General features: G+C 41.0%; 1 protein-coding gene across 8 annotated transcripts in view; it reads left to right on the top strand.

Moving 5' to 3' along the window:
• Positions 1–22380, top strand: part of FN1 (fibronectin 1) — a 64200-nt gene that overhangs the window by 5722 nt on the left and 36098 nt on the right. For 7 of the 8 annotated variants that reach the window (XM_058664982.1, XM_058664979.1, XM_058664981.1 and 4 more), the window contains exons 6-20: positions 2092–2247; positions 3999–4172; positions 4856–5035; positions 5409–5585; positions 6639–6791; positions 8244–8372; positions 9370–9513; positions 14928–15049; positions 16086–16266; positions 16461–16637; positions 17720–17848; positions 17946–18035; positions 19165–19359; positions 20047–20319; positions 21534–21800. In XM_058664982.1, the coding sequence (XP_058520965.1) occupies positions 2092–2247; positions 3999–4172; positions 4856–5035; positions 5409–5585; positions 6639–6791; positions 8244–8372; positions 9370–9513; positions 14928–15049; positions 16086–16266; positions 16461–16637; positions 17720–17848; positions 17946–18035; positions 19165–19359; positions 20047–20319; positions 21534–21800 (2547 nt within the window). The remainder of the gene's footprint in view (positions 1–2091; positions 2248–3998; positions 4173–4855; positions 5036–5408; positions 5586–6638; positions 6792–8243; positions 8373–9369; positions 9514–14927; positions 15050–16085; positions 16267–16460; positions 16638–17719; positions 17849–17945; positions 18036–19164; positions 19360–20046; positions 20320–21533; positions 21801–22380) is intronic. The other variant, XM_058664977.1, reaches the window with a different exon arrangement.

Raw genomic sequence — 22380 nt, 5'->3', positions numbered from 1 at the left:
CAACCGTTATATTTGTTAAAATGCAACTATTTCATGGTCCTGGTTAGTTACTGATGTTTAATTATCACTGAGATATTTTAAGTATTTAGAGCAAAGAAATCAATAAAAGAGATTGCAGATGACAGCTTTTGACATATGCATATTATGATATGGAATTAAACAGTGTGTATTTGAAACTTACATAAGCCACATTCATGAGCAAAATTGATGAGAGTAGAAAGCACTTGTCCAATAGAGTAAAATTGTTTACGCTGAAGTGAAGGATCGTGTTCCTTACCCAACTCTTCTGAACGATCGCTTACCTAAGGCTTCCTAGTAGTTCTGGAAAGAGGCCAGCCCCCAGCATCCTTCAAGGTAGTCGCAAGGTCTTCCAGTTTCCAGACTTTCCTTGGAACTGCAAACTAATGACAACTATAGAGGTTATTGAAGCCAAAGAGCCATTAACTGTTGGTGTTGCCAATGAGCTTAAAATCAAATTTAAATACTTTGAGCCTAGTTTATTTATTTCACTTAAAGTATTTAACTATCATGCAAAGCTTATCATCCAAATTCAGACTCCTGTCTAATAAAGAAAAGTCATTTGTAACAACATGAAAACAATTCTAACCAAATTTGTCCCCCAGACTTGCTGGTTTGGTAGATCCTTTGCATGGAAACTGTTAGAACCATCAACCTTCCAAGACCTTTATGATAATATTTGAGGCTAAGACAATTTAATATCTCATCAAACTTTTGTACATTATTTAGAAATCTTCTAACAGCAAGTTGGGAAGAGTTTCATAAAGAAAAGTCATTTATTTCATGACATTTTTTAAGTGCTTACTTTGTATAGCACAGTGTAGCAGTGCAAATATGAATTGGACATTATCCCAGCCTTCAGAAAACACTGTTTATGGAAATACACAATATTAATGGTATCATGAGAATGACTGGAAATTGTCCTGTGGGGATTGGTGGTGGTTGAGCAGGAGGATGTTAGCACTTTCATCGAGGAATTTGGGAAAGGTTTATAATCAGCACTCGTGCTGGCATTCAGATCTCCATCCTTGAGATGGGCCATGAACATAGATTTGTGTGAGCTTTCACTGGTTAGTTGTAAAAATATTTTTCTTCCACTTGGTAGTTGCAGTAATATTGGTTTCATAAAGTAATTAAATCCTTTGTGCCCACTAAGTTGACTATCAATTAGCATTTTGCAGTAATTCCCCATTCCACTGGGGGGTAAACAGGAACAATTTCAAAGAGACCATTTTTTGTGTGTGTGATTATTTTTTTTTTATTTTATTTTTAATTAATATTTAGCATTATATGACAGTTTCATAGGCTTTGGAAATCCCCCTCCCCCTCCCCCTCCCCTCCCCCCTGGTGGATTCCTCCACCTTGATGCAGCATTACAGTTCAAATTCAATCAAGATTCTTTCCTTGCAAACATATATTAAGCATGGAGTCCAGCTACTTGTTGTCCAGATGGGTTGAACAGTTTCTTGGGGAGACCATTTCTGGTCCGAGTGTGTGTGTGATTATTAAAAACTTCTTTTGAGGTCAGGTGGAGGATAGAAGAAGACAGTGTAGTCAAAGAGGACCTCAATTCCTTGAACATATTTTTATATAACAAATAAAGAAAGAGCTCTTACTTTTCTTTTTGGCTCCTTGGGGAAAAAGCCCCTCAAAGCCTACGTAACTTCCTCCTATTCTCAGTTTTCTGGAGAAAATTATCATTTGAGAGCAGACCCTATACATTCGTTAGTAGGAGAAAGCTTGAGAAAGTTGAAGAATGCAGAGAAGGAAGAATTTGGTTAAATTTAGTCTGGGTTGGAAAAATAAATTTAAAATTCAAAAAATAAACATATGAAGGATGATAAAAAGTTTTTTGGCAGAGCCGTAAAATTAAGCCAAAGCATGATTTCTGTACTTCATTTCCAGTGTGATAAATGCAATCCCTTGTCAGAGCTTTGATGCCTGTGACATCAGTATTACGATGAGCAAACCATCAAAGACAAGTGGGGAGGATGGCTTCAAGCTTTGCACTACCGTAATCCTTTTGTAGGTTTGACTTGGTTTTCAAATATAAATGCTTCCTCTTTGACACAGACAGATGCAATGATCAGGACACGAGGACTTCCTACAGGATTGGGGACACTTGGAGCAAGAAGGACAACCGAGGAAACCTGCTCCAGTGCGTGTGCACAGGCAACGGCAGAGGGGAGTGGAAGTGTGAGAGGCACACATCTCAGAGCACCTCGGCCGGTGAGACACTGGGCAGCAGGGCTCAGAAATGGGGAGTTGAACAAGACGGAAATTCTGCAAGGCAACCTTTTTACATAAGGATAATATTCTTTTTCAAAATGCAGTCCTCATCCTGCTATTCAACTTCTTTTGAAACATGCCATAAAGTAACACATAATCATTTCATTCATATATTAGCATCCAAAACTTGAGAAATCAGGGAGGGTCCAGAAATGGAAATGAGTAACACCATATTCAAGTGTCCTTATAAAAGCAATTTTAGTCCCCAAAAATGGTCTCTGCTTCATAGGTATTATTGTAAGGATGAAGAAAGAAAAATGGAAATTGAAGTGTGCTCATTCTGTTATTACTTTTACAGTGCTTACACTAGACTTTTACTGTCTGATATGCCCGTCTTGTTGCTTGGCGCATCAGAAATCAGCCATTTTGCTAGAAATACTAAGTAGTCTGAATTTTTCTCCTTTTGATGAGTTTTTATTTTGCTTTGCAGAGTTTGGTAAATAAGATTAGATTTGGTAATGTCTTTGAGTTACTTGACTATTAAGAGTAAAATTTCCACCGGCAAAAAAAGGAAAAAACAAAAGAATCAATTGTGAATCTACTAAAACGAATTAAAAGAGTAGTTCGAATTTAAATGAAGGTTAACTCTCGATATATATGACTGGTTCCCTTTGTTAATATTACTAATAACATTCTGAAACAGTTCCACTGTTCAAGGAAGTTGGATATATGCTAGGCTAAGCAACATTGGACTTCCTGTGTAGAGCCTCCAAGGTGGGACATGTGTAGGCAGGAGCCATGGATCTCCAGTGTGCTTGGCCTTCAGGTTCTTGGGGAAGGACCGCTGGTGTTTGGTGCTCAGTAAGTACACTTAGGGAGACACTGAATTCAGTCTGGTTGACGTTCTAGCCTCCGTTCTGACCTGGCTGGGGCCCTTGACCTTCCAATGAAGAGATTTCCAAAACTTTAAAGAAATGATCAACACATTCCGCTGTATGGCTTTGAAAAAAACTGCCGTCTCAAGCAGAAAAGTTGTAGCACAATCCCAAATCACTGTCAGAGAAAGTGAAATGTAGAAGAAGGTGGCAAATTCCACAGAAGGTGCTGTGGCTGCTGAGCTCACTCAGGAGTTACGTGCGAAGCAGGAAGCCTGCTGAGACATGGCAGGGACTTCTAACAGCATTGTTAGGGAGGTTGAGCTTATGCAAGTTGCTAAGACAGGATGATTGAATCTGACCATTTCAAGTGAAGGAAAAAGCATGAGGACAAGACAAAACCATGAAGTTGGATGCACTGAGGGATGAGCGAAGCGAACTAATGAGTGGCTATGTGAGCCTGAGGCATCGAGCAAGGGAGAAAGTCGACTTAAGTGAAGCCACCACAAAGTCTGGTGGGAAGGATGGTGAAGATAGGAACTTTGCAGTTAACTGCCGTGAGTAAGCTTTTGTTCAAAGTATCTGCTCTGTTGAGTGGCAGATAAAACCGCTTGTAACTTAGTAATACAATCCCAGTAGCTCTGCATGAGCCTGAGAGTGTAGACCATTTATTCGGTAGAACCTTGTGGATCATTTCTGAGGCTAAATGCAAACCTAATGCAGAATGGGGGTGCGGGAAGTGTTTCTAATGAACATTAATAGCGGACGTTTCGGTGTGATCCCTGTGATGTCCGGAAGTGTGCCTAGCTGTCTTCTGTAATCGGTTTCATGGTTTTCATTTCTCATGAACTTAGGATCTATCTGGTCCCTTCACAGATATGCGAGCATCCGTCTACCAGCCCCAGCCTCCACAGCAGCCAGCTGCATATGGCCACTGTATCACAGACAGTGATGTGGTCTATTCCGAGGGGATGCAGTGGTTAAAGACGCAAGGAAATAAACAGATGCTCTGCACATGTCTGGGCAATGGGGTCAGCTGCCAAGAGACAGGTATGCCTTGTGTTTTCAGTGAACAGTACTGGTGGCTTCATCATGTAGCTGGAAAGGCAGCACAATCACTTATGTTTTAGAAAAGTGAAACGATGAAGTAGACAAGAAAACTTAATCTTACCACTCTCATCACAATCACATTGACTTTGGATGTATTTTCTTACAATATTTTTATCTGTATTTTTTCCATTATGGGGACGAAACATTAATGCATTATCTTTTTTTCTGTAAAATGCTCTTGTAAGAGTTATCTCTCAATAGCTAATCATCAGTGTTGCATCGTTTCACATATTTCAGTATGGAGTAAATTTCTTTCAGTAACCGAAAGCATTTCATCTGGGCTACAGATGTGGCAGTGACTGCGGAAATGCCACTCGTGTGGTTGTAGGTGTCTTGCCAACATCCTTGAGCAGCATCCTTAGTTAACCTGCGTTAATATAGTTGTAGAATTGGAGACACTGAGGCCGAGTAGCAGAATTGGTAACAAAAAATATCAGCACAAGAATTCAGCTGCTGTTCTAACCACAAAAAGTCAAGGCTTCTTGCAGTTCTGCTGAGGTTAACCAGGTGATAGTCTGTAGTCATGGCCTTTACTCCTGCTAGAACACCAGCTTAGTCTCTCATTTAAGCTATCCAAGATCCAGCTGCTCTATTTACTGAGCCTCACTTGGTTATGCCTGTAGCTGTAACCCAGACGTACGGAGGCAATTCGAACGGGGAGCCGTGTGTCCTACCCTTCACCTACAACGGCAGGACTTTCTACTCCTGCACGTCGGAAGGGCGCCAGGATGGGCATCTGTGGTGCAGCACAACTTCCAACTATGAGCAAGACCAGAAGTATTCTTTTTGCACAGATCACACAGGTGAGTTCCTCCGCAGTAAGAACACTTCACCTTTCGTGCCCTCTTTATCTTCCAGCCATCCGGCTGATGTCATTCCTCCGGGAAATGACAGCAAGGGAAAAGCCCTGTTGTTCATTGATCTGAGCACACTGGGTGATGATGCGATGAAAAGAAAACAGCTGGTATTTTGGAATCAATATGTGATACCCCTGGGCTGGGAAAACACAGGCAGGATGTTTGAATGTAAATCAAGATATCTCTTCTGCTAAGGCTAGGCTGTCTGAGAGATAGCAGGATACCTTGGCTCTTTCTGAATCTTTCTATCGGAGTGCCCTCTGTGCATGCGAAAGCTCATATGTAACCTTACTCTCTGCTTGTGCATTGTTCTTGGCAGTTTTGGTTCAAACTCGAGGTGGGAATTCCAATGGTGCCTTATGCCACTTCCCCTTCCTATACAACAACCGCAACTACACTGACTGTACTTCTGAGGGCAGGAGAGACAACATGAAATGGTGTGGAACCACACAGAACTATGATGCCGACCAGAAGTTTGGATTCTGTCCCATGGCTGGTAAGATGCGTCCTAGTAGGTTGCGCTTGCAGATTAGTGTAAAAGCATCAATATTGAGCTAACTCTGTTTTGTCCATGAAGGAAATTTAGAGACAACAGAAAACCGGATGTATTATGTATGTAGAGACTCTGTGATACAGTCCTAAGATTTGAGCAAATGTAATGTCATTTGTAGAGTTTTAAAATCTCATTGACATGATTTAATGTAGAAAATATACAAATGAAATCAGTTTTGTTAATCTGGATAAGTTGATGTACCACAGGTTTTTTCCCTAATGAACACATAACTGAGTAGTTTAAAACATTATGTGATATATATAGTCACAGACATACAGTATTAGCATGTGATTTGGGTTGTATTGGCATAAGTTCTTTCAAATATTAAGTACTAAAGTGTTTGAAATACAGTATTTACTCCTAGTAGGAAATCTCTTGAACAATGTTTCCAGTTTTTATGAATGAATGAAGGGGAACCAATCTTTTTCATCTGTTTTCAAAATTCATGAACTTCATAGATTACATTTGATCTTTCCAGTAGTAAAATGAAGAACTAGATTCTATGCCATTGTCAGGAGTGAATATGAAGTAAGAAAAATATTTAACGCTCATTTTGATTTTTTTTTAAATTCTCATTTCAAACAAAGGAAATATAAGATTTAGGTGCAAAATCCGCTTTTAATGGTAATTCTATGGCGAAACATGGTTTTTCTTTGAGCTGGAATAAACTGAAACTAGGCAAATTTGTGAAGCAGTAGTTAAACCCCAGCTTCTGGAACAGTGTGAGTCCTTGGTGTATATGTGTAAGTATTAGCTAGGTTTAACCTCCCTTAGCCCTTCCTGTTAGGACGTGCTACAGTGTGCCTTACCTTTGGACTATGCCTTCTGCCTCTGAGCCTCAAAACTGCAGTTGCATCAGGAGTCCACAGATTCACCTGAGACGCACAGGCTGCTGAGAGTTCTTAGAAGATCAAACCAGTCAGATAACATCACATCCAAACATGTTCAGCCCTTGTGGTTGTTTATCCAGTGCGTTTCTTATCTATTTGCAAACAGCCCATGAGGAAATCTGTACAACCAACGAAGGGGTCATGTATCGCATTGGAGATCAGTGGGACAAGCAGCATGACATGGGCCACATGATGAGGTGCACCTGTGTTGGGAATGGTCGTGGAGAATGGACATGCGTGGCCTACTCTCAACTCCGAGGTATACTGAGTTGCTTGTGAAAGCATTCGAGAGAACAGAGTGTACCAAAAACAACAGACTTTGGCTTAAAATGCTATATTCTCCCAAAAACAGAGAAAGAAATATGCCTTGCCACTTCATTTGTGTACTGTGCTGGATAAGGTTAGTATTTAAGGTAACCAGTTAGGAAAAGCTGGCACAGGGCAGGCATTGTGCTGTAGTTGCAAAGCTCCATACAACATCTCATCCCATAGGAGTGTTGGCTCCTGTCACAGCTGCTCTGCTTGCAATTCAGTTCTCTTCTAATGTTCTGGAAAAAATGGCAGAAGATGGCCCAACTACCTGACACCTGCATGGGCGATCTGGATCTTCTTGAACAACACATGAACGATTCTCTCTCTTTTTCTCCCTGAAACTCAAATACATAAATGATTTTTTTAAAAAATTGCACAGCCATTCTGAAATATTACCAGGATGTAAGTACTCAGGTTGAGCCAGAAAGATGACTTTAGAGATAAGAACACAAATATTTGGTCTTTGAACTTGAGGTTACTCCACTGGATTCGTATCTATGAAAGGTGGAATACTTTCTATAAAGAAAAAGACTTTGCTTTTCTAAGATTAGATCTTTGCAGATCTAAATTTAAGAAGACAAATATATGGAGAGAGTATTCTGTGTTCATATCAGATTTTCCTCTTACAAATCAAATAGAAATTTAGGAATTATTGATTCATTAAAACTTTTGGTTTTCATTTCTTTGGTTTGAAAGTAATAGTTAAGTAGGAGTCTGCACTGATAATATTCCAGTGCAGCTAGACTAGTGTAAATATTGGCCTGAATTTGTTTCATTTATGGTGCACAATGAGTAACAAATCAAGGAATACTAAAAATTTCATGATTTCGTAGAGCTGAATGGGCCTTAATAAGGCGTGCAGACAAGCTCCTCATTGTGGATAAGATGCTGGGACAGAAAAAGAGAGAGTAAATTTCCTCACTTTGAGGATAATTTCTTCAACTTTGTAAATACTGTAGATATTATTTCCAAATCAAAGTGTTTCCTCTCCCTGCTCATTCCAAAGGCCAGACCACTACACTATTCTAGGTACTGCACAAATATGTTTAATTTTCTTATACAAAGCAAAGATTTAAATGGTCAACTAAGTAGAAATTACAGACACTGACATGTATTTATTGAAACAGGAGCTTTTCATGGGAACATGTATTTTACCACATTCTCTAGTTGCATATATTTGAACTTCTGACATGTATAAGTCTATAAGAGAGATTTTTGACAAAAAAAGTGTAAATATAAGCTTTAAAGAAAATGTTTGTCATATGCTTGTAGAAATGTTATTTAGCGGAAGGTGTTAATAATTAAGTGGAAGGAATTGTATATTTTGAAAAGTATCATTTCTCTATTTCATCAATGAAATTTTAAAAGGTTCTTCATTCATTCACCATTTCCTGAACAGATCAATGCATTGTTGATGACATCACTTACAATGTGAATGACACGTTCCACAAGCGTCACGAAGAGGGACACATGCTGAATTGCACCTGTTATGGTCAGGGCCGAGGCAGGTGGAAGTGTGATCCCGTGGGTAAGCTGCTGCATCTCCCTACATCATTTTAGACAAAGAGGATGATTAGAAAGTTGACCCAAGTTGGGTCTAGACCTTGGTCAGGTGCTAACAGAGGGCATGACCAAGTTGTCTTTCTGATCATGAACCTACATATAATCTTGATATGACTGATAGTTTTATTTTTTCTTTTTGCTGAATTTAACAATAAATGTATATCTATTTTAATGGAAAGGAATTCTTTCTTGGATTCTGAGTCATCAAAAAGTTTATATTTTGGAAAGAAACTTTCCTATGTGAACTGTGCAGTAACATGAGCAAGTGATTATGGCAGTGAATACCTTCCTCCGAAATGCTGTTTTTTAGGCTGCCTCTTTATAATAGAACTGAGCACAGAGTGGGGTTTGAGCCTCAAAAAAGTCCCATTACCTACACTTCCTAGTTTAGGGGACCCCCATTGATACTCCTTTACTGGAACAGAGGTTGCTCACTAAGAAAACAAACTGATGAAATCAGTTTAAATCAGTTCGTTTGACCTCAGATTGCCAAAGCTAAGAGATGGCTGGCCGTTTTCCTATAAGCTGCTTGACAAACATTCATTATGAAAATCTGGTTCATTAATTTCCATATAAAATTTCTCCAAATTTTGAAGAAGCATAAAAAGTGAAATGATTGCGGTTTTTCCCCTTGCTATTCAATTGCCAGGTCAGTGGCACTTATAAGGATAAAGCACAAGATGTAATATATTGTTTCCTCAAATTAAGATTCAGGTTATCAATGTAAACTTAATTCTTATATTTAGTAATATTTTCCAATTAGAAAAGTAATATTCCTCCCAATGAGCACTTTTTCCTATTATCCTCGAAGGTCAAGGATGTGAATAAACTATTTTTTCCAACTGCATATATTTAGAAGGACAGTTGCAAACTTACATTCAAGCTAAATATGTATGTTTGCCCAATGAAATTAAATTTCTGTCTTTTCAAGGCTGTTTACCTTTTTCTTGTTTAAATTTTAGACCAATGCCAGGATTCAGAAACTCGAACATTTTATCAGATTGGAGACTCATGGGAGAAGTTCGTGCATGGTGTCAGATACCAGTGCTACTGCTATGGCCGTGGCATTGGGGAGTGGCACTGTCAACCTTTGCAGACATATCCAGGTAAGTAAGGATATTACTACAGGACAGAATTGGCAATGGTCATACCACAGGTCATAATACACAAGTGTTTATTAATACCTGCATGACCAAGTCAGGGTCTCCTCTCTTTACCATCCAATGTCTAATAATCATACTAATGTCTAACTATCAAACTTTTGAGTAAAATTTTTTCCTTCTCCTTTCATCAAGTAAAAGGTAGGGAAGACTGTTAAAATGTGCTGATACACTTTTTTTTCCTGAGATGCAGAATATGCAATTAGGTTAACATATTCTAGCTAATTGTATTTCAAATTTAAGCATGAAAATAAAGAGCAAGAAGTGAATTATTTGGGGATAAAGGATCAGGGTTTTTATAATCATGGTTCTTAACCAGAGGTGTTTTGCAGACAGTTGAAATGAAATAGATCACAAGGCATCTGTTCCCCTGACATGTCATCTGGGTACTTTTTGTGTTAAACTTTTCAAGTGTTTTGATCAATAGAGTCTGGCACAAAGTACCCAGGGACAACAGTTGAGCAACTTGGTCAACTCTGCCCACGCAGTTCAAATATTCTGAAATGTTTTTCTGGGTTTTGTTTTAGGACACAAAGACATCATGCACAGCTACAGGTTTTTAGTAATTTGTATTTGATTAAAAAACTGAATTTAATATACACTGAAATAGTATCATATTGTTGGATTAGGAAAGCCGGATTATTTGAGCAACGACTGTAGCACCAAAATCTCCTGAACGTCCCCTAACTTGAGATTTCAAAACATAGCCTGCACTAAGATACAAAGAAACTTCACAGCATCAAAGTGGGCCTGTGACGAAATTCAAACTCAGTTCCTCTAGAATGGGATAGGAGATTCTATCCTAGAAAACAAGCCATGAAACAATGTGACCAATGGCAGTGGGAGCCATGGCTTTGGTCTTGGCACACACAAAGGTTTACTACTTTCCCTGATCTGTAAAATGAGAAATGGAAATATAGTATCTTTTAAAATTAATGATTATGGGGAACAGACAAGCATTGGCTGCTCCCAAGTCTGAAGTATGCTGGCTTATTCGTGAAAACATTTGAGAGAGCAAAGTGTACCAGCTGAGTTGCTGAATGCAATGCCTGTATTGCTGTCAGAGTGCCAGGGAAGCTTGGTATCCCCTCTTCTGATTCAGTTTCTTGCTAATGCATCTGGGAGATAGCAATGATAACCCAATTGTTTGAGTTCTTGTTACCCACATGGATACCCATATGGTGTTCCTGGCTCCTGGCTTTAGCTGGGCTAGTTCAGATCCTGTGGGTGTTTGAGGAGTATGCCAACAGATGGAAGATATTTCTCTCTTTTCGTCTCTATCACACTTGTTTTCAAAGAACTAAATCTCTCTCAAAAGAAAAATGTTTGTTTTGATGCAAAAAATTGAACTCTGTGCATTTTTCCCAGTCCAAAATGTGCATGAACTTTTTGAAACCACATTCTAAATATTTTTATGATATAACCAAAACAGAGATGTCTAAAAAAAAAATCTCATATTTCTTTATGATTTCATTGGCCTGACAATTTACCAAAAATGATGTGTTGATTTACCTAAAGATATTTTACTCTCTCTTTTAAAATAAGTTGGTTTTCCAAGGAGTTAACCGGAAGCATGTAGGCGGACATGTTAGAGACAAGATCTGGATAGAAACAAGTCTTTTTGTGTGAAAGTCTACATGCTGATTTTTTTCCTGTTCTCTTGAAAGGGTAACAACAGGAGCTCACGGAGCATGGAAGAGGTTTGAGGGAAAGAACACTGGTTCTCGACTTCCTACACTATGTTAGATGCTGATCTGTGTACATGATTTGCTTAGTGGTTCATGCCTCACTTGAGGTGTAGGAAGAATAAAGAGCAGATGGCCAGGGGGGTTGTCAGTGAGCCTTGCCCTGTTTGTTGCTCCAACAGTGGACTTAATAGAGTAGTTCAAACTAACAGAAGATAAGAGGCATTTAGTTTGTCAATAAGCAACCAGGAAAGAACAGGTCTCAGCAAATTAGAGAGAAAAAAAAAGACGGAGTCAAACAGTCATGAATGTTTAACTTCTCCTGGGTCACCATTACTGGAAGTTACTCATTTTGGCCTTGTTTTAAGTCAATTTTTAAAATCATATCAATCACTGCTTCACTATTTTAGTGTTATCTCGATCATATTGAATAAGAGAGAAAATGGAAATTTCACAGTGACAATTGCTGATACCTGTTAAGTAGGCCGTTTTAAAACATTATACCTATCAGTCAGCCAGTTTCTAAAGGATTACCAAAATATGAGATCTAAGTAATGCAAATAACATCAGAATGTTCAACTTCCCCAGCTTTAAATTCTCTATGGTGCAGGATGGAGTGTAATGATGATTACGGATTTAATTGGCCCAGCAAGTAATGTGCATAGTCTTTTTACTCCCGAGAAAAAGATGTGCTGATCAGTGTAGTTCCATTAAATGCGGGTTATGGCGTAATCTTTTAGGTTTGGATTTTAGATCAGTGATTGAAGTTTTCTAAAGAAAGTAGACTTTTCTGGATTTGTGCCACTGGGGTTAGGGAAAAGCCATTGCTAGGGTCTTTTTCTTTTTCCTTCCTTCTCGCTTCATATCCTCTTCTCGTGTCATAACTGACTGTTAAAGTTCATTTATGTTATCTGAAAAGTGAACAGCTTTTAGCTGCCCTCAGCTTTTCCCTCCCAAAATCATTTGAAAAAGTAAAACTCTACATATCTGGTATTCCTATCTAAACAAGTAAAATAGGATTTCTTTAAAGCTCAATATCCAAACAACTTTATGCCCATGCTTGTAAATAATTGGAAAACATGGTAGTGCTGTATTTCCAGTTAGATGAAAGCACTTTAAATAGTCACATCTCCAGGATTTGAGCTATCAGCTTCAGAAACTCCGATTGGTGAGGCTTTGGTGAACACAAGTGGTGATTCAAAGGGCGTCATGGGATTGGCAGCCTGCTATTGGTGTGGACATCTTTCATGTTCTGGGAAATCTATTCCATGTTAGAATGGGAAACTGGGAATATCATGTAAATTTCAGTGTCCATGTGGGTTGGGAATATGTGCAATAAGTGAAATTTAGACTCAGAGAACATTTGTGAATCCTCAGCCAACTTCGGAGTATTCCCAGGGTATAGGTCAGTGTTTTACACTAAAGCTTCTGCAGACACACAGATCCCGAAGTGGCATGTTTGTTCTGCCAGAGTAAGCTTTGTTTTCCAAGAGAACTTAACAGGTAAGATAGTAAGTAAGTTTGAAAATCAATATCTTTTTCCTAGGAGCTTTCAGAACTGCATCTGTTACTGGTTTCAGTCCTTTATCAAATAGCAAAATTGATACTGTTTGACTGACTGTCATGTCAGTGAGGAATTCTTGGAAAACTGACTACAAAGAACTTGAAAAAAGACTTACTTCCTTACATATTTGAAAGGCAGAGTTGCAGAAAGAGAAGAAAAGACAGCAGACAACAGCAGTAGCTGTCACTGGGCCGAGCAGAAGTCAGATGTTAATACTCCATTTGGGCCGCCCACGTGTGCGTAGGGGACCAAGGTCAAGGGTGTCTTATACTGCTTTCCCAGGTGCATGATCAGGGAACTAGATCGGAATTGGAGCAGCTAGGACTTGAACCAGTGCCTGTAAGGGATGTTGGCAATACAGAGAGCAGTTTAATCTACTGAGCCATAGCCCCTACCCTTTTGTTGTTGTTGTTGTTCTAATTTTTTAAAACATTTATTTATTTCATTTATTTATTTTTACTAGAAAGTCAGATATATAGAGAGAAAGCGAGACAGAGAGAGAAAGATCTTCCATTCAGTGGTTCACTCTCCAAGTGGCCACAAGGGCCAGTGCTGAGCCGATCCGATGCCAGGACCAGGAACCTCTTCTGGTGTCCCACATGGGTGCAGGGTCCCAAGGCTTTGGGCTGTCCTCAACTGCTTTCCCAGGCCACAGGCAGGGAGCTGGATGGGAAGCAGGGCTGCTGACACACTAACTGGCGCCCATATAGAATCCCAGCGCGTGCAAGGTGAGGGCTTTAGCCACTAGGCTACCACTCCAAGCTCAGGGCCCTTTTTCTAATTTTTAATGGATTCAACAGTGACATAAATAGAAAAAGGCAATTTTCTGTTCCACAAGAATGAGTTTTTCAGCTATTCCATTATCATCATAAAGGAAGTTATTTAGAAATTGATTCCCTTTCCTTAATTTCTCTCTGTTTTTTAAACAAAATAATCAAATCCATGCTTTAAATTTTGCTGGTAACAACCCTTCGTTGCAAAATGTGGAACCATCGAGTTTATGCTTAATGTCATTTCAGTGGATTCTGGAAGAAAAAGCTTGTTCTGATAACTTGAGAAAATAAAGCTAGATTTATTTTTCTTGATTAAAAGAATACTTAGATTAGATTAAAAAAAAAAAAAAAAAACTGGGTTGGACCCAGCACAGTAGCGTAGCAACTAAAGCCCTCACCTTGCATGCTCCGGGATCCCATATGGGCACCGGTTCTAATCCTGGTGTCCCCACTTCCCATCCAGCTCCCTGCTTGTGGCCTGGGAAAGCAGTCGAGGATGGCCCAAAGCCTTGGGACCTTGCACCCACATGAGAAACCTGAAAGAGGCTCCTGGCTTTGGCTCTGGGTTCCTGGCTCCTGATTGGTGCAGCCACGGCCCTTGGCGCCACTGGGGGAGTGAATCAACGTACGGAAGATCTTCCTCTGTCTCTCCTCCTCTCTGTATATCTGATTTTCCAATAAAAATAAATCTTTAAAAAAAAAACTGTGTCTTTATTACCTTTGCCTGTTCATCTAAGATTCTATCCCATTTAGAAATGTGTTTGTTTTACATCATGTCACATAGCCTTGGGAATGTTTCCTTCTTAAATAGATTCATTCTTGACAAAGACTTCTACAAATTAAAATCTGTTTTCAGAAGCAAAGGAAGGGGGTTTGAGAGAAAGAGAGAGGTATGGTTATCTTCTTCGAGTTTTATTTATGAGATACATGGAATTTGTTCTGTCTAGGTTAATAAGCAAAATTTTCTGTGAATGAAGGTTTACCAAAATAAGTAAATGAAGTCTGTTTTCTGTGTCCCATCTTTTATGTTGGGATAGATTGCTGATTTGCTCACAATTTGGACTTTAAAGAGAGTAAGCTAAGGGAATTTACATTTAAAGTTTTTCTTATGAGCAAATTCTTTTGCATTCCTTATAATGGGGACAATTATCAAATAAAAAATATTTGTTACGTGGCCTTCCAAAGTCATCATGTAAAAGATTAACTAATCACAGCTAATTTGTATTGCATTTGCATTTCCTTATAGGTAGAATTCTGTAATGATAGCAGTAGACAGTGAAGTTTAAATGAAAATGAATCAATGCCCAATGTAACCAAACACCACGTGTTTATTTTCAGGCACAAGTGGTCCAGTCCAAGTAATTATCACTGAGACGCCCAGTCAGCCCAACTCACACCCTATTCAGTGGAATGCACCAGAACCATCTCACATCTCCAAGTACATCCTCAGGTGGAGACCCGTGAGTATTTGCCCAAAATAAAATGTGGACCCTGATTATCTCATGGTCTTACCAGATGTGGATGTGGGTTTTTGTTTTGTTTTTCATGCTAGCTTTTCAGGCAACAGATTTGAGACAGAGCAGTCAGGGCTCCAACTGATGCTGCAATATGGGATGCCAGCATTGCAGGCAACAACTCAGCTTGCTGTACCACAAGGCCAGCCCTGTGGGGTATTTGAATTACTAAGGAACTGTTTGATTGTATAATTCTAGAAAATCATTGCACATAAAAGTCTGTTTGGACTGATATCAGTTTAGGGTATTTACACTTAAAAGGGTCTCAACCTGTTTAAAATGAGAGTATTTCTCTTCCACACATTTTAGTGCCATGAGTTTTATGACATATTAATGAAGTTGGACAGGATGTGTACATGTAAACTGGAAACAAAAGATTAAATAAATTGAAATCGGACTTTTCTGCAGCCTTGCCCCAAGTTGGCTAGCCACTCTTGATGGGGTAGCTCATATTAGGAAAGTGAGTCACAAAGCCAGCCCAGTTGTTTATAATGGCCCCAGGAACTGACTCATAGAGCACGCAATGCCCTTGAGTGTTTCAGCATGGCCTGAAGCTTGAGCTGTATCCCCACCCGTTAAAAGAAAGAGTAGGTGGACTTTTCCAACACTCAAGAGGAACTAAGAGATTGGGAGAGGTGAAACTTACGTTCATCTTAACTGTGTCACTGATGTTGAACAATGTGACCTTGAACGTGTGACTGAACTCGGCTTCTCCATCTGTGAAGTGGATGGTTAGAAGGAGGAGAGATGGAGATTAATGGGGGAACGCAAGTGCAATGACACAGAGCATAGCACACGGTAGACTTTTTTTAAGTGTTGGCTATGATATTCGTTAGTATTCAGCTTGGCACAGGTCCCTGTTCTGATCTTCCTCCAAAATGCAGCAGTGTCAAGCCCCTCATTTTTCGTTGAAGAGCACTGAACGTCATCTCTGAATGTTCAACTTTGTTCGCAGATGTAATTGCCTTTTGTTTTTCCCCAGAAAAATTCAGTAGGCCGTTGGAAGGAAGCCACCATCCCAGGCCACTTAAACTCCTACACCATCAAAGGTCTGAGACCAGGAGTGATCTACGAAGGGCAGCTCATCAGCATCCAGCAGTATGGCCACAGAGAGGTGACGCGCTTCGACTTCACCACTACCAGCACCAGCACCCCCATGACCAGTACGTGTCCTGCCACCCTGGAGTCTGTGCCCGCAGTCTCAGAGAGGGGCTCAGCTCGGGAAGGGCTGTGCTTCGCAATGCATGTTCTCCTGAGCATACTGCCTCCCTTCATTTCAAAACGATACCCTCAAGGTGAAGGTGATAAACATCCCCCACGGCTGAAGGCTCTCTTTCCTCTCTCCGTGTCTCTGCAGGCAACACAGTCACAGGAGAGACAGCACCGTTGTCTCCTGTTGTGGCCACCTCTGAGTCCGTGACTGAAATCACAGCCAGCAGCTTCGTGGTCTCGTGGGTGTCAGCCTCTGACATGGTGTCCGGATTCCTGGTGGAGTATGAGCTGAGCGAGGAGGGAGATGAGCCCCAGTACCTTGGTGAGTGTGACAGCTTTGGAGGGGCTGCAGGAGAGGCCTTTACAGCAGCTGGTCTCTGCTGTTTGGAACTAATTGATGCCTCAGACTTAACAAGCCACGCCCTCTCAGAGGGTAGGTGGTACTAATGCTGTCTAGACTGAGCTGGGTTGTTCTGAGCTAGCCTCCCATCTTCCTGGTCCCCGTGAGAGCTGCAGTATGCATTTGCATGGGCACAGATCCATGGAACAGAAGTTGTGTCTCCGCGGGAGTGCTCATCACTATGAGAAGTACAGATGGCAACGTTGGGTGTCGGGGTTACATAGTTTACAAACTCTCAGGGTCAGAGGCCTTTATAGAACATTACTGTGAGGGGCACAGATCCCAGGCTTAGAGTTGGAGGAGGTTTTACAAGTTGAACCCAGTCAGATAAGCAGCACCCAGATCCGGATAACGAACCTCCCTCCTACTTTCATCCAAGCCACGCCTTTGCCCAGAACCATTATCTTAACTTCTCATGGTATGGAGTTAGCTTTCAGAATTTTTTTTATTTATTTATTTTTTAAAGATTTTTTTTTATTATAAAGTCAGATATATGAGAGGAGGAGAGACAGAGAGGAAGATCTTCGTCCGGTGATTCACTCCCCAAGTGAGCCACAATGGGCCGATGCGCGCCGATCCGATGCCGGGACCAGGAACCTCTTCCAGGTCTCCCACGCGGGTGCAGGGTCCCAAAGCATTGGGCTGTCCTCAACTGCTTTCCCAGGCCACAAGCAGGGAGCTGGATGGGAAGTGGAGCTGCCGGGATTAGAACTGGCGCCCATATGGGATCCCGGGGCGTTCAAGGCGAGGACTTTAACCACTAGGCCACTGCACTGGGCCCAGTTTTCAGAATTTGGCAGTGGATTTTTGTATCTTGAAATAAAAAATAGGAAGATGCAAGGAGTGCATAGTGCCATGATGATTGTGGATTACCCATTAGGATGTTTCGTTTAGTCTTTTCTCCATATGCATATATAACTTAAAAATGTTCCGATAAGTTTCATAAAACTTCTTGTGAAGAGTTGGCTTGCTCTAAGTACTAACCTTTCCTTTTTATTTCAAAGATCTTCCAAGCACAGCCACTTCTGTGAACATCCCTGACTTGCTTCCTGGCCGAAAGTACATTGTCAATGTTTATCAGATCTCTGAAGACGGAAAGCAGAGCTTGATCCTGTCCACTTCACAGACAACAGGTACATGGGTACTGCATGAGGTTAAAACGGTCATAAAGCATACACTGAGGGTCAGCACTTCGTCTTGGCCTCACACCTTCCTTTCCATCTGTCTTAGCTCCTGATGCGCCCCCTGATCCTACTGTGGACCAAGTTGATGACACCTCGATTGTTGTTCGCTGGAATAGACCCCAGGCACCCATCACAGGTCAGCCCAGCCCTGTTCTTCTTGGACACTGGGTTCATTTTGGTGGCATAGGTGTGAAGGGTATGGATGATGACTGTGGACCTGTTTTTTATTTTAAATCTGCCGTATAAGTTTTAGAGATGAGTTGTGTGTGTGTGTTTTCAAGTCTTCCAACCCCATGTTCTTTCTTTTTTTGGGGAGTGGGGAGGAATATTTATTTTATTTATTTGGAAGACAGAGTTAGAGGAAGAGAGGGGGTTGGAGATCTTTGATCTGCTATGTCACTCCACAAGTGATCACAATGGCTAATGCTGGACCAGGCTGACAACCAGCAGCCAGTAGCTCCATCCAGGTCTCCCACATAGGTGATAGGGACTTCAGGACTTGTGCCATCCTCTGCTGCTTTTCCAGGCACATTGTCAGGAAACTGGGTTAGAAATGGAGCAACTGAGACTCAAACTGGGTCCCATGTGGAGTCCTAGTGTTTTGGCATTTTAACATACACCGCGATGTCGGCCCCAGCCTTACCTTGTTATGAATCATTTTCCCTTTAATTCATTTTGCTGGCTCCTGCATCAATATGTATTTCACAGTACAGACACACACAAACACACAAACACACAGCCAGCTCACTGACTTTTTAAAGCAAATATCCTTGGGTTGAAGAGAGATGTTTTTCTTGAAAACCTGCCTCTAAGACTTAATCTTAAAGAGGTAGCGGAGTGGCCTCCTTGGCCTGTAAGGTGACTGCGCTGCTCACTCACGAGCGCCTGGAGGGCACAGGCATTTCCAGAGAACGCTGTGGTCTTATGGTTATTGCTTCCAGCCTCCAGACCTCAAGAGGGAAAACAGGTCTCATGGGAATATTTTCATCTAGTGGCTTCTCTAACAGACATTTTTAAAAGATCTCAGGACTTTAAGGATACTGTTTTTCAATAAAAAGTTTGTGTAACTTCTTATTTTACATTTGTGTAAATTAGTCATTATTACAAGAAATGACATTTCTGAAGGTTTCAAAAAGAATTTTTTTTCTAAATTTTACATAATCAGGCAAGATGCTAAGAGCTATTTGAAAAAGGGATTTAATGTTTTTTTTTCAAAGTCCCTTTCAGAAAACCAACATATCTTACTTTTTCCACTGCCCCTACAGGATACAGAATAGTCTATTCACCCTCTGTAGAAGGTAGTAGCACAGAACTCAACCTTCCAGAAAGTGCCAACTCCGTCACTCTCAGTGACTTGCAACCTGGTGTTCAGTATAACATCACCATCTACGCTGTGGAGGAAAACCAAGAAAGTACTCCTGTTTTCATCCAGCAAGAGACCACCGGCATCCCACGTGCAGGTAACTTCAGAAAGATGGTGTGCTGTTGCATCTGGTAGGGCTTAAGCCGGGACATCTCTGTCCTGCTGTTTGTTGGAGTTTCCAGCCATCTTCCATTGGGTTCTTTGCATTAGCCTCCTGCAGCGTGCTAACAGTGCAAGGCGGCAGAACAGTTGAACCCAAGGAAGGTGGTTTTTGTCTCTGTCAGCAGTTCTGCTCTGCAGTCAAACCGTCTTGATACTTAGGATATTCCACTGAAATATTTGTACTACAGAATAATATCAAACGAAGCTATTGTGGTTTCTCACTGAAAGTTGGCCCCCTCAGGTCTTCCTGTTTTCTCTAAGGAAGCACCATTTCACCTGTCTCCTTCAGGGGTTATAAAATGATTCAGTAAAACAAAAACTCCTTCCTTTCTTCCATGTGTGCCTAAAAGTTACTTGTGTGTATGTGTGTGTGATGTGTTTGTGATTGTGTGTGTGCTAGCCATCCTCCTGTGACATTTCAAGTGCTGTAAGCATATCTGCTTGCCTGCGTACTTTAAACTGTAAGACTGAATGGTGAAAATATGAACGGAGAAAGCACATTATCTGGTTAAAACAAGACAGTATTTTCCTGCAGTGAGAGACAAGTCCACAGAAATAGATTTTTGCAAAGCAATAATCTTCAGCAGGAATTGTGAGTAATTGGTTGACTCTTGTCTGTTAGATGAAGTTTCCCCTCCCAGAGACCTGCAGTTTGTGGAAGTGACGGACGTGAAGGTGACCATCATGTGGACACCCCCCGACAGCCCGGTGACCGGCTACCGAGTGGATGTACTCCCTGTGAGCCTGCCAGGGGAGCACGGACAGAGGCTGCCTGTCAGCAGGAACACCTTCGCTGAAATCACTGGACTGTCCCCCGGGGTCACCTATTACTTCAAGGTCTTTGCTGTGAACCAAGGAAGAGAGAGCCGGCCTCTGACTGCACAACAGACAACCAGTAGGTGTTGCTTGTGACTGTACCTGCTCCTCCAATTCTCCACCCTCCATTCCAACCTGTGATGAAATGCAGCATATCGTCCACTCCTGGGTTGCAGTGGGACATAGAGCATGTTACACTTGAAATGAAAACTCGTACAAGCTCTGTAGCTGCTGAGTGGTAATCTATGACCAAGATACATGGACCAGAGGAATGATACTAAGCAGGGAGAACATGAGAAATCCTAATTTTCTCCTCTAATGGATGCTTGGAGTAATATTAAGATTCCACTTTTCGTGTTATTAAATATTTCTAGATCAAAGTTAAAAAAAGTGACTGAGTAATATGGTTGGGCACCAGTATGCCCAGGTTATATATATTTTTTTTTTGCAAGTTTAATCTTCACTTTGACCTTGTGAAAAAGGTCTTGTTATCATTCCCGTTGCATTCAAAGAAACTGAAGATTTTTAAGTCTGGAAACTAATAAATCACAGAGAAAGGAATGCTCAAGCTGACCCTGCAACGTACATGCTTTCCATTCCAAAGCTCGGGCTTTCAGTGACTACATTGGGAATTTCTAGATTTCCCCTGTCTGGAAGGTGTTTTAAATTTCTGTGGGGAGACTGCAAGTTTTCATGGTGAGGAAGAAAATCCACCATTAATGCGATTCTTTCAGATAGTGCAAACTCACTTGTGTCCTACCAGAAGGCTGGGGTTCTAACTAGATAATTCTATTTATTGACTAATCTGAACCATGTGAAAATAGCTATTGTTTTTCTGGTAAATAACTACTTTTGCAATGTTTGCATAGAGAAATATGCAGCGGTCTCCTTCCCTCATACTGTTGTGCTTTTATCCCTCTTGGTCAGTTTGGCTCAGAGTTGAGTAGATTACGGGGCTCCAAAATACTTGTTCTGCCTTGTTTTTTAGCACTATTACTATCATGTCACTATAATTTCTGGGTGTGATGGGCAAATCTTGCTAGAAAATTAGACTTTCCAAAGGGTGATAGCCAAGCAAGAGGGTCAGCAATTTCTCATGACTGACACAGACTTTTGGCCAAGTTCAACATGGCACTGAGTCTTTTAGTGGTTCAATTTTTCCAAGGTTGCATCTTTCACTTAGGTTCGACCTTAAGGAGAGAAAACTTGGGATATTTGATCAGGCTTTAGGATTTCAGTGTGATGATCATGGATCTAAAGGTCTCTTGACATGTAACATCTTTTCTTTTCTAGAACTGGATGCTCCCTCTAATCTGCAATTCGTCAATGAAACTGACTCGAGTGTAGTGATCATTTGGACTCCACCTCGGGCTCACATAACAGGCTACCTGCTGACTGTGGGCCCAACCCGAGGAGGCCAGCCCACGCAGCAGACTCTCAGGCCCTCAGTCACAAAGTACCCAGTCCAGGATCTGCAGCCTGGATCCGAGTACACTGTGACCCTGATTGCATTCAAAGACAACTTTCAGAGCCCCAAGGTCACTGGCGTCTTCACCACTCGTAAGTCAAAATTTAGATACGCCTTTTAGTAATGCCAGAGATTCTTAACTAGATTTCTATATTGTTAATCCATTTGACAAAATTTAATCTTAAGATGCCACTACCTAATTTCAAGCAATGCTACTTGGCATATGCTCCGTGGACTGGCCAGTGAATCATGATTTATATTAGTTTTTGCAGCAACTAAAGGAGTTTAAATCACAAGGCATGGTTTTAGTTCAGCTGAGAATTACTTAAAATTATTTACTTTTTAGTTGAAAGAGTTACAGAGAGAGGGAGAGATAGAGAGGTCTTTCATCCAATAGTTCACTCCCCGAATGGTCACAACAGCCAGAGCTAAGCCTGTCTAAAGCCGGGAACCAGGAGCTTCTTCCAGGTCTCCCATGTAGGTGCAGTGGCCCAAGGCCTTGGCCATCCTACATTGCTTTCTCAGGCAGCTGGATCAGAAGCAGAGCAGCCAGGACTAGAACTGGTGCCAAAATGGCATGGCAGCACTGCAGCTGGAGGATGAGCTTGCTAAGCCACCAAGCTGGCCCCCAGATGATAATGATTTTGTAATAAGGTTTTCTTAATGAAGGAA

Source organism: Ochotona princeps, chromosome 5 (assembly GCF_030435755.1).
Source record: "Ochotona princeps isolate mOchPri1 chromosome 5, mOchPri1.hap1, whole genome shotgun sequence".
NCBI classification, from domain to species: domain Eukaryota; kingdom Metazoa; phylum Chordata; class Mammalia; order Lagomorpha; family Ochotonidae; genus Ochotona; species Ochotona princeps.
The sequence above is the reverse complement of the archived record's forward strand: the minus strand, read 5'-3'. Positions and strand labels throughout refer to the sequence as shown.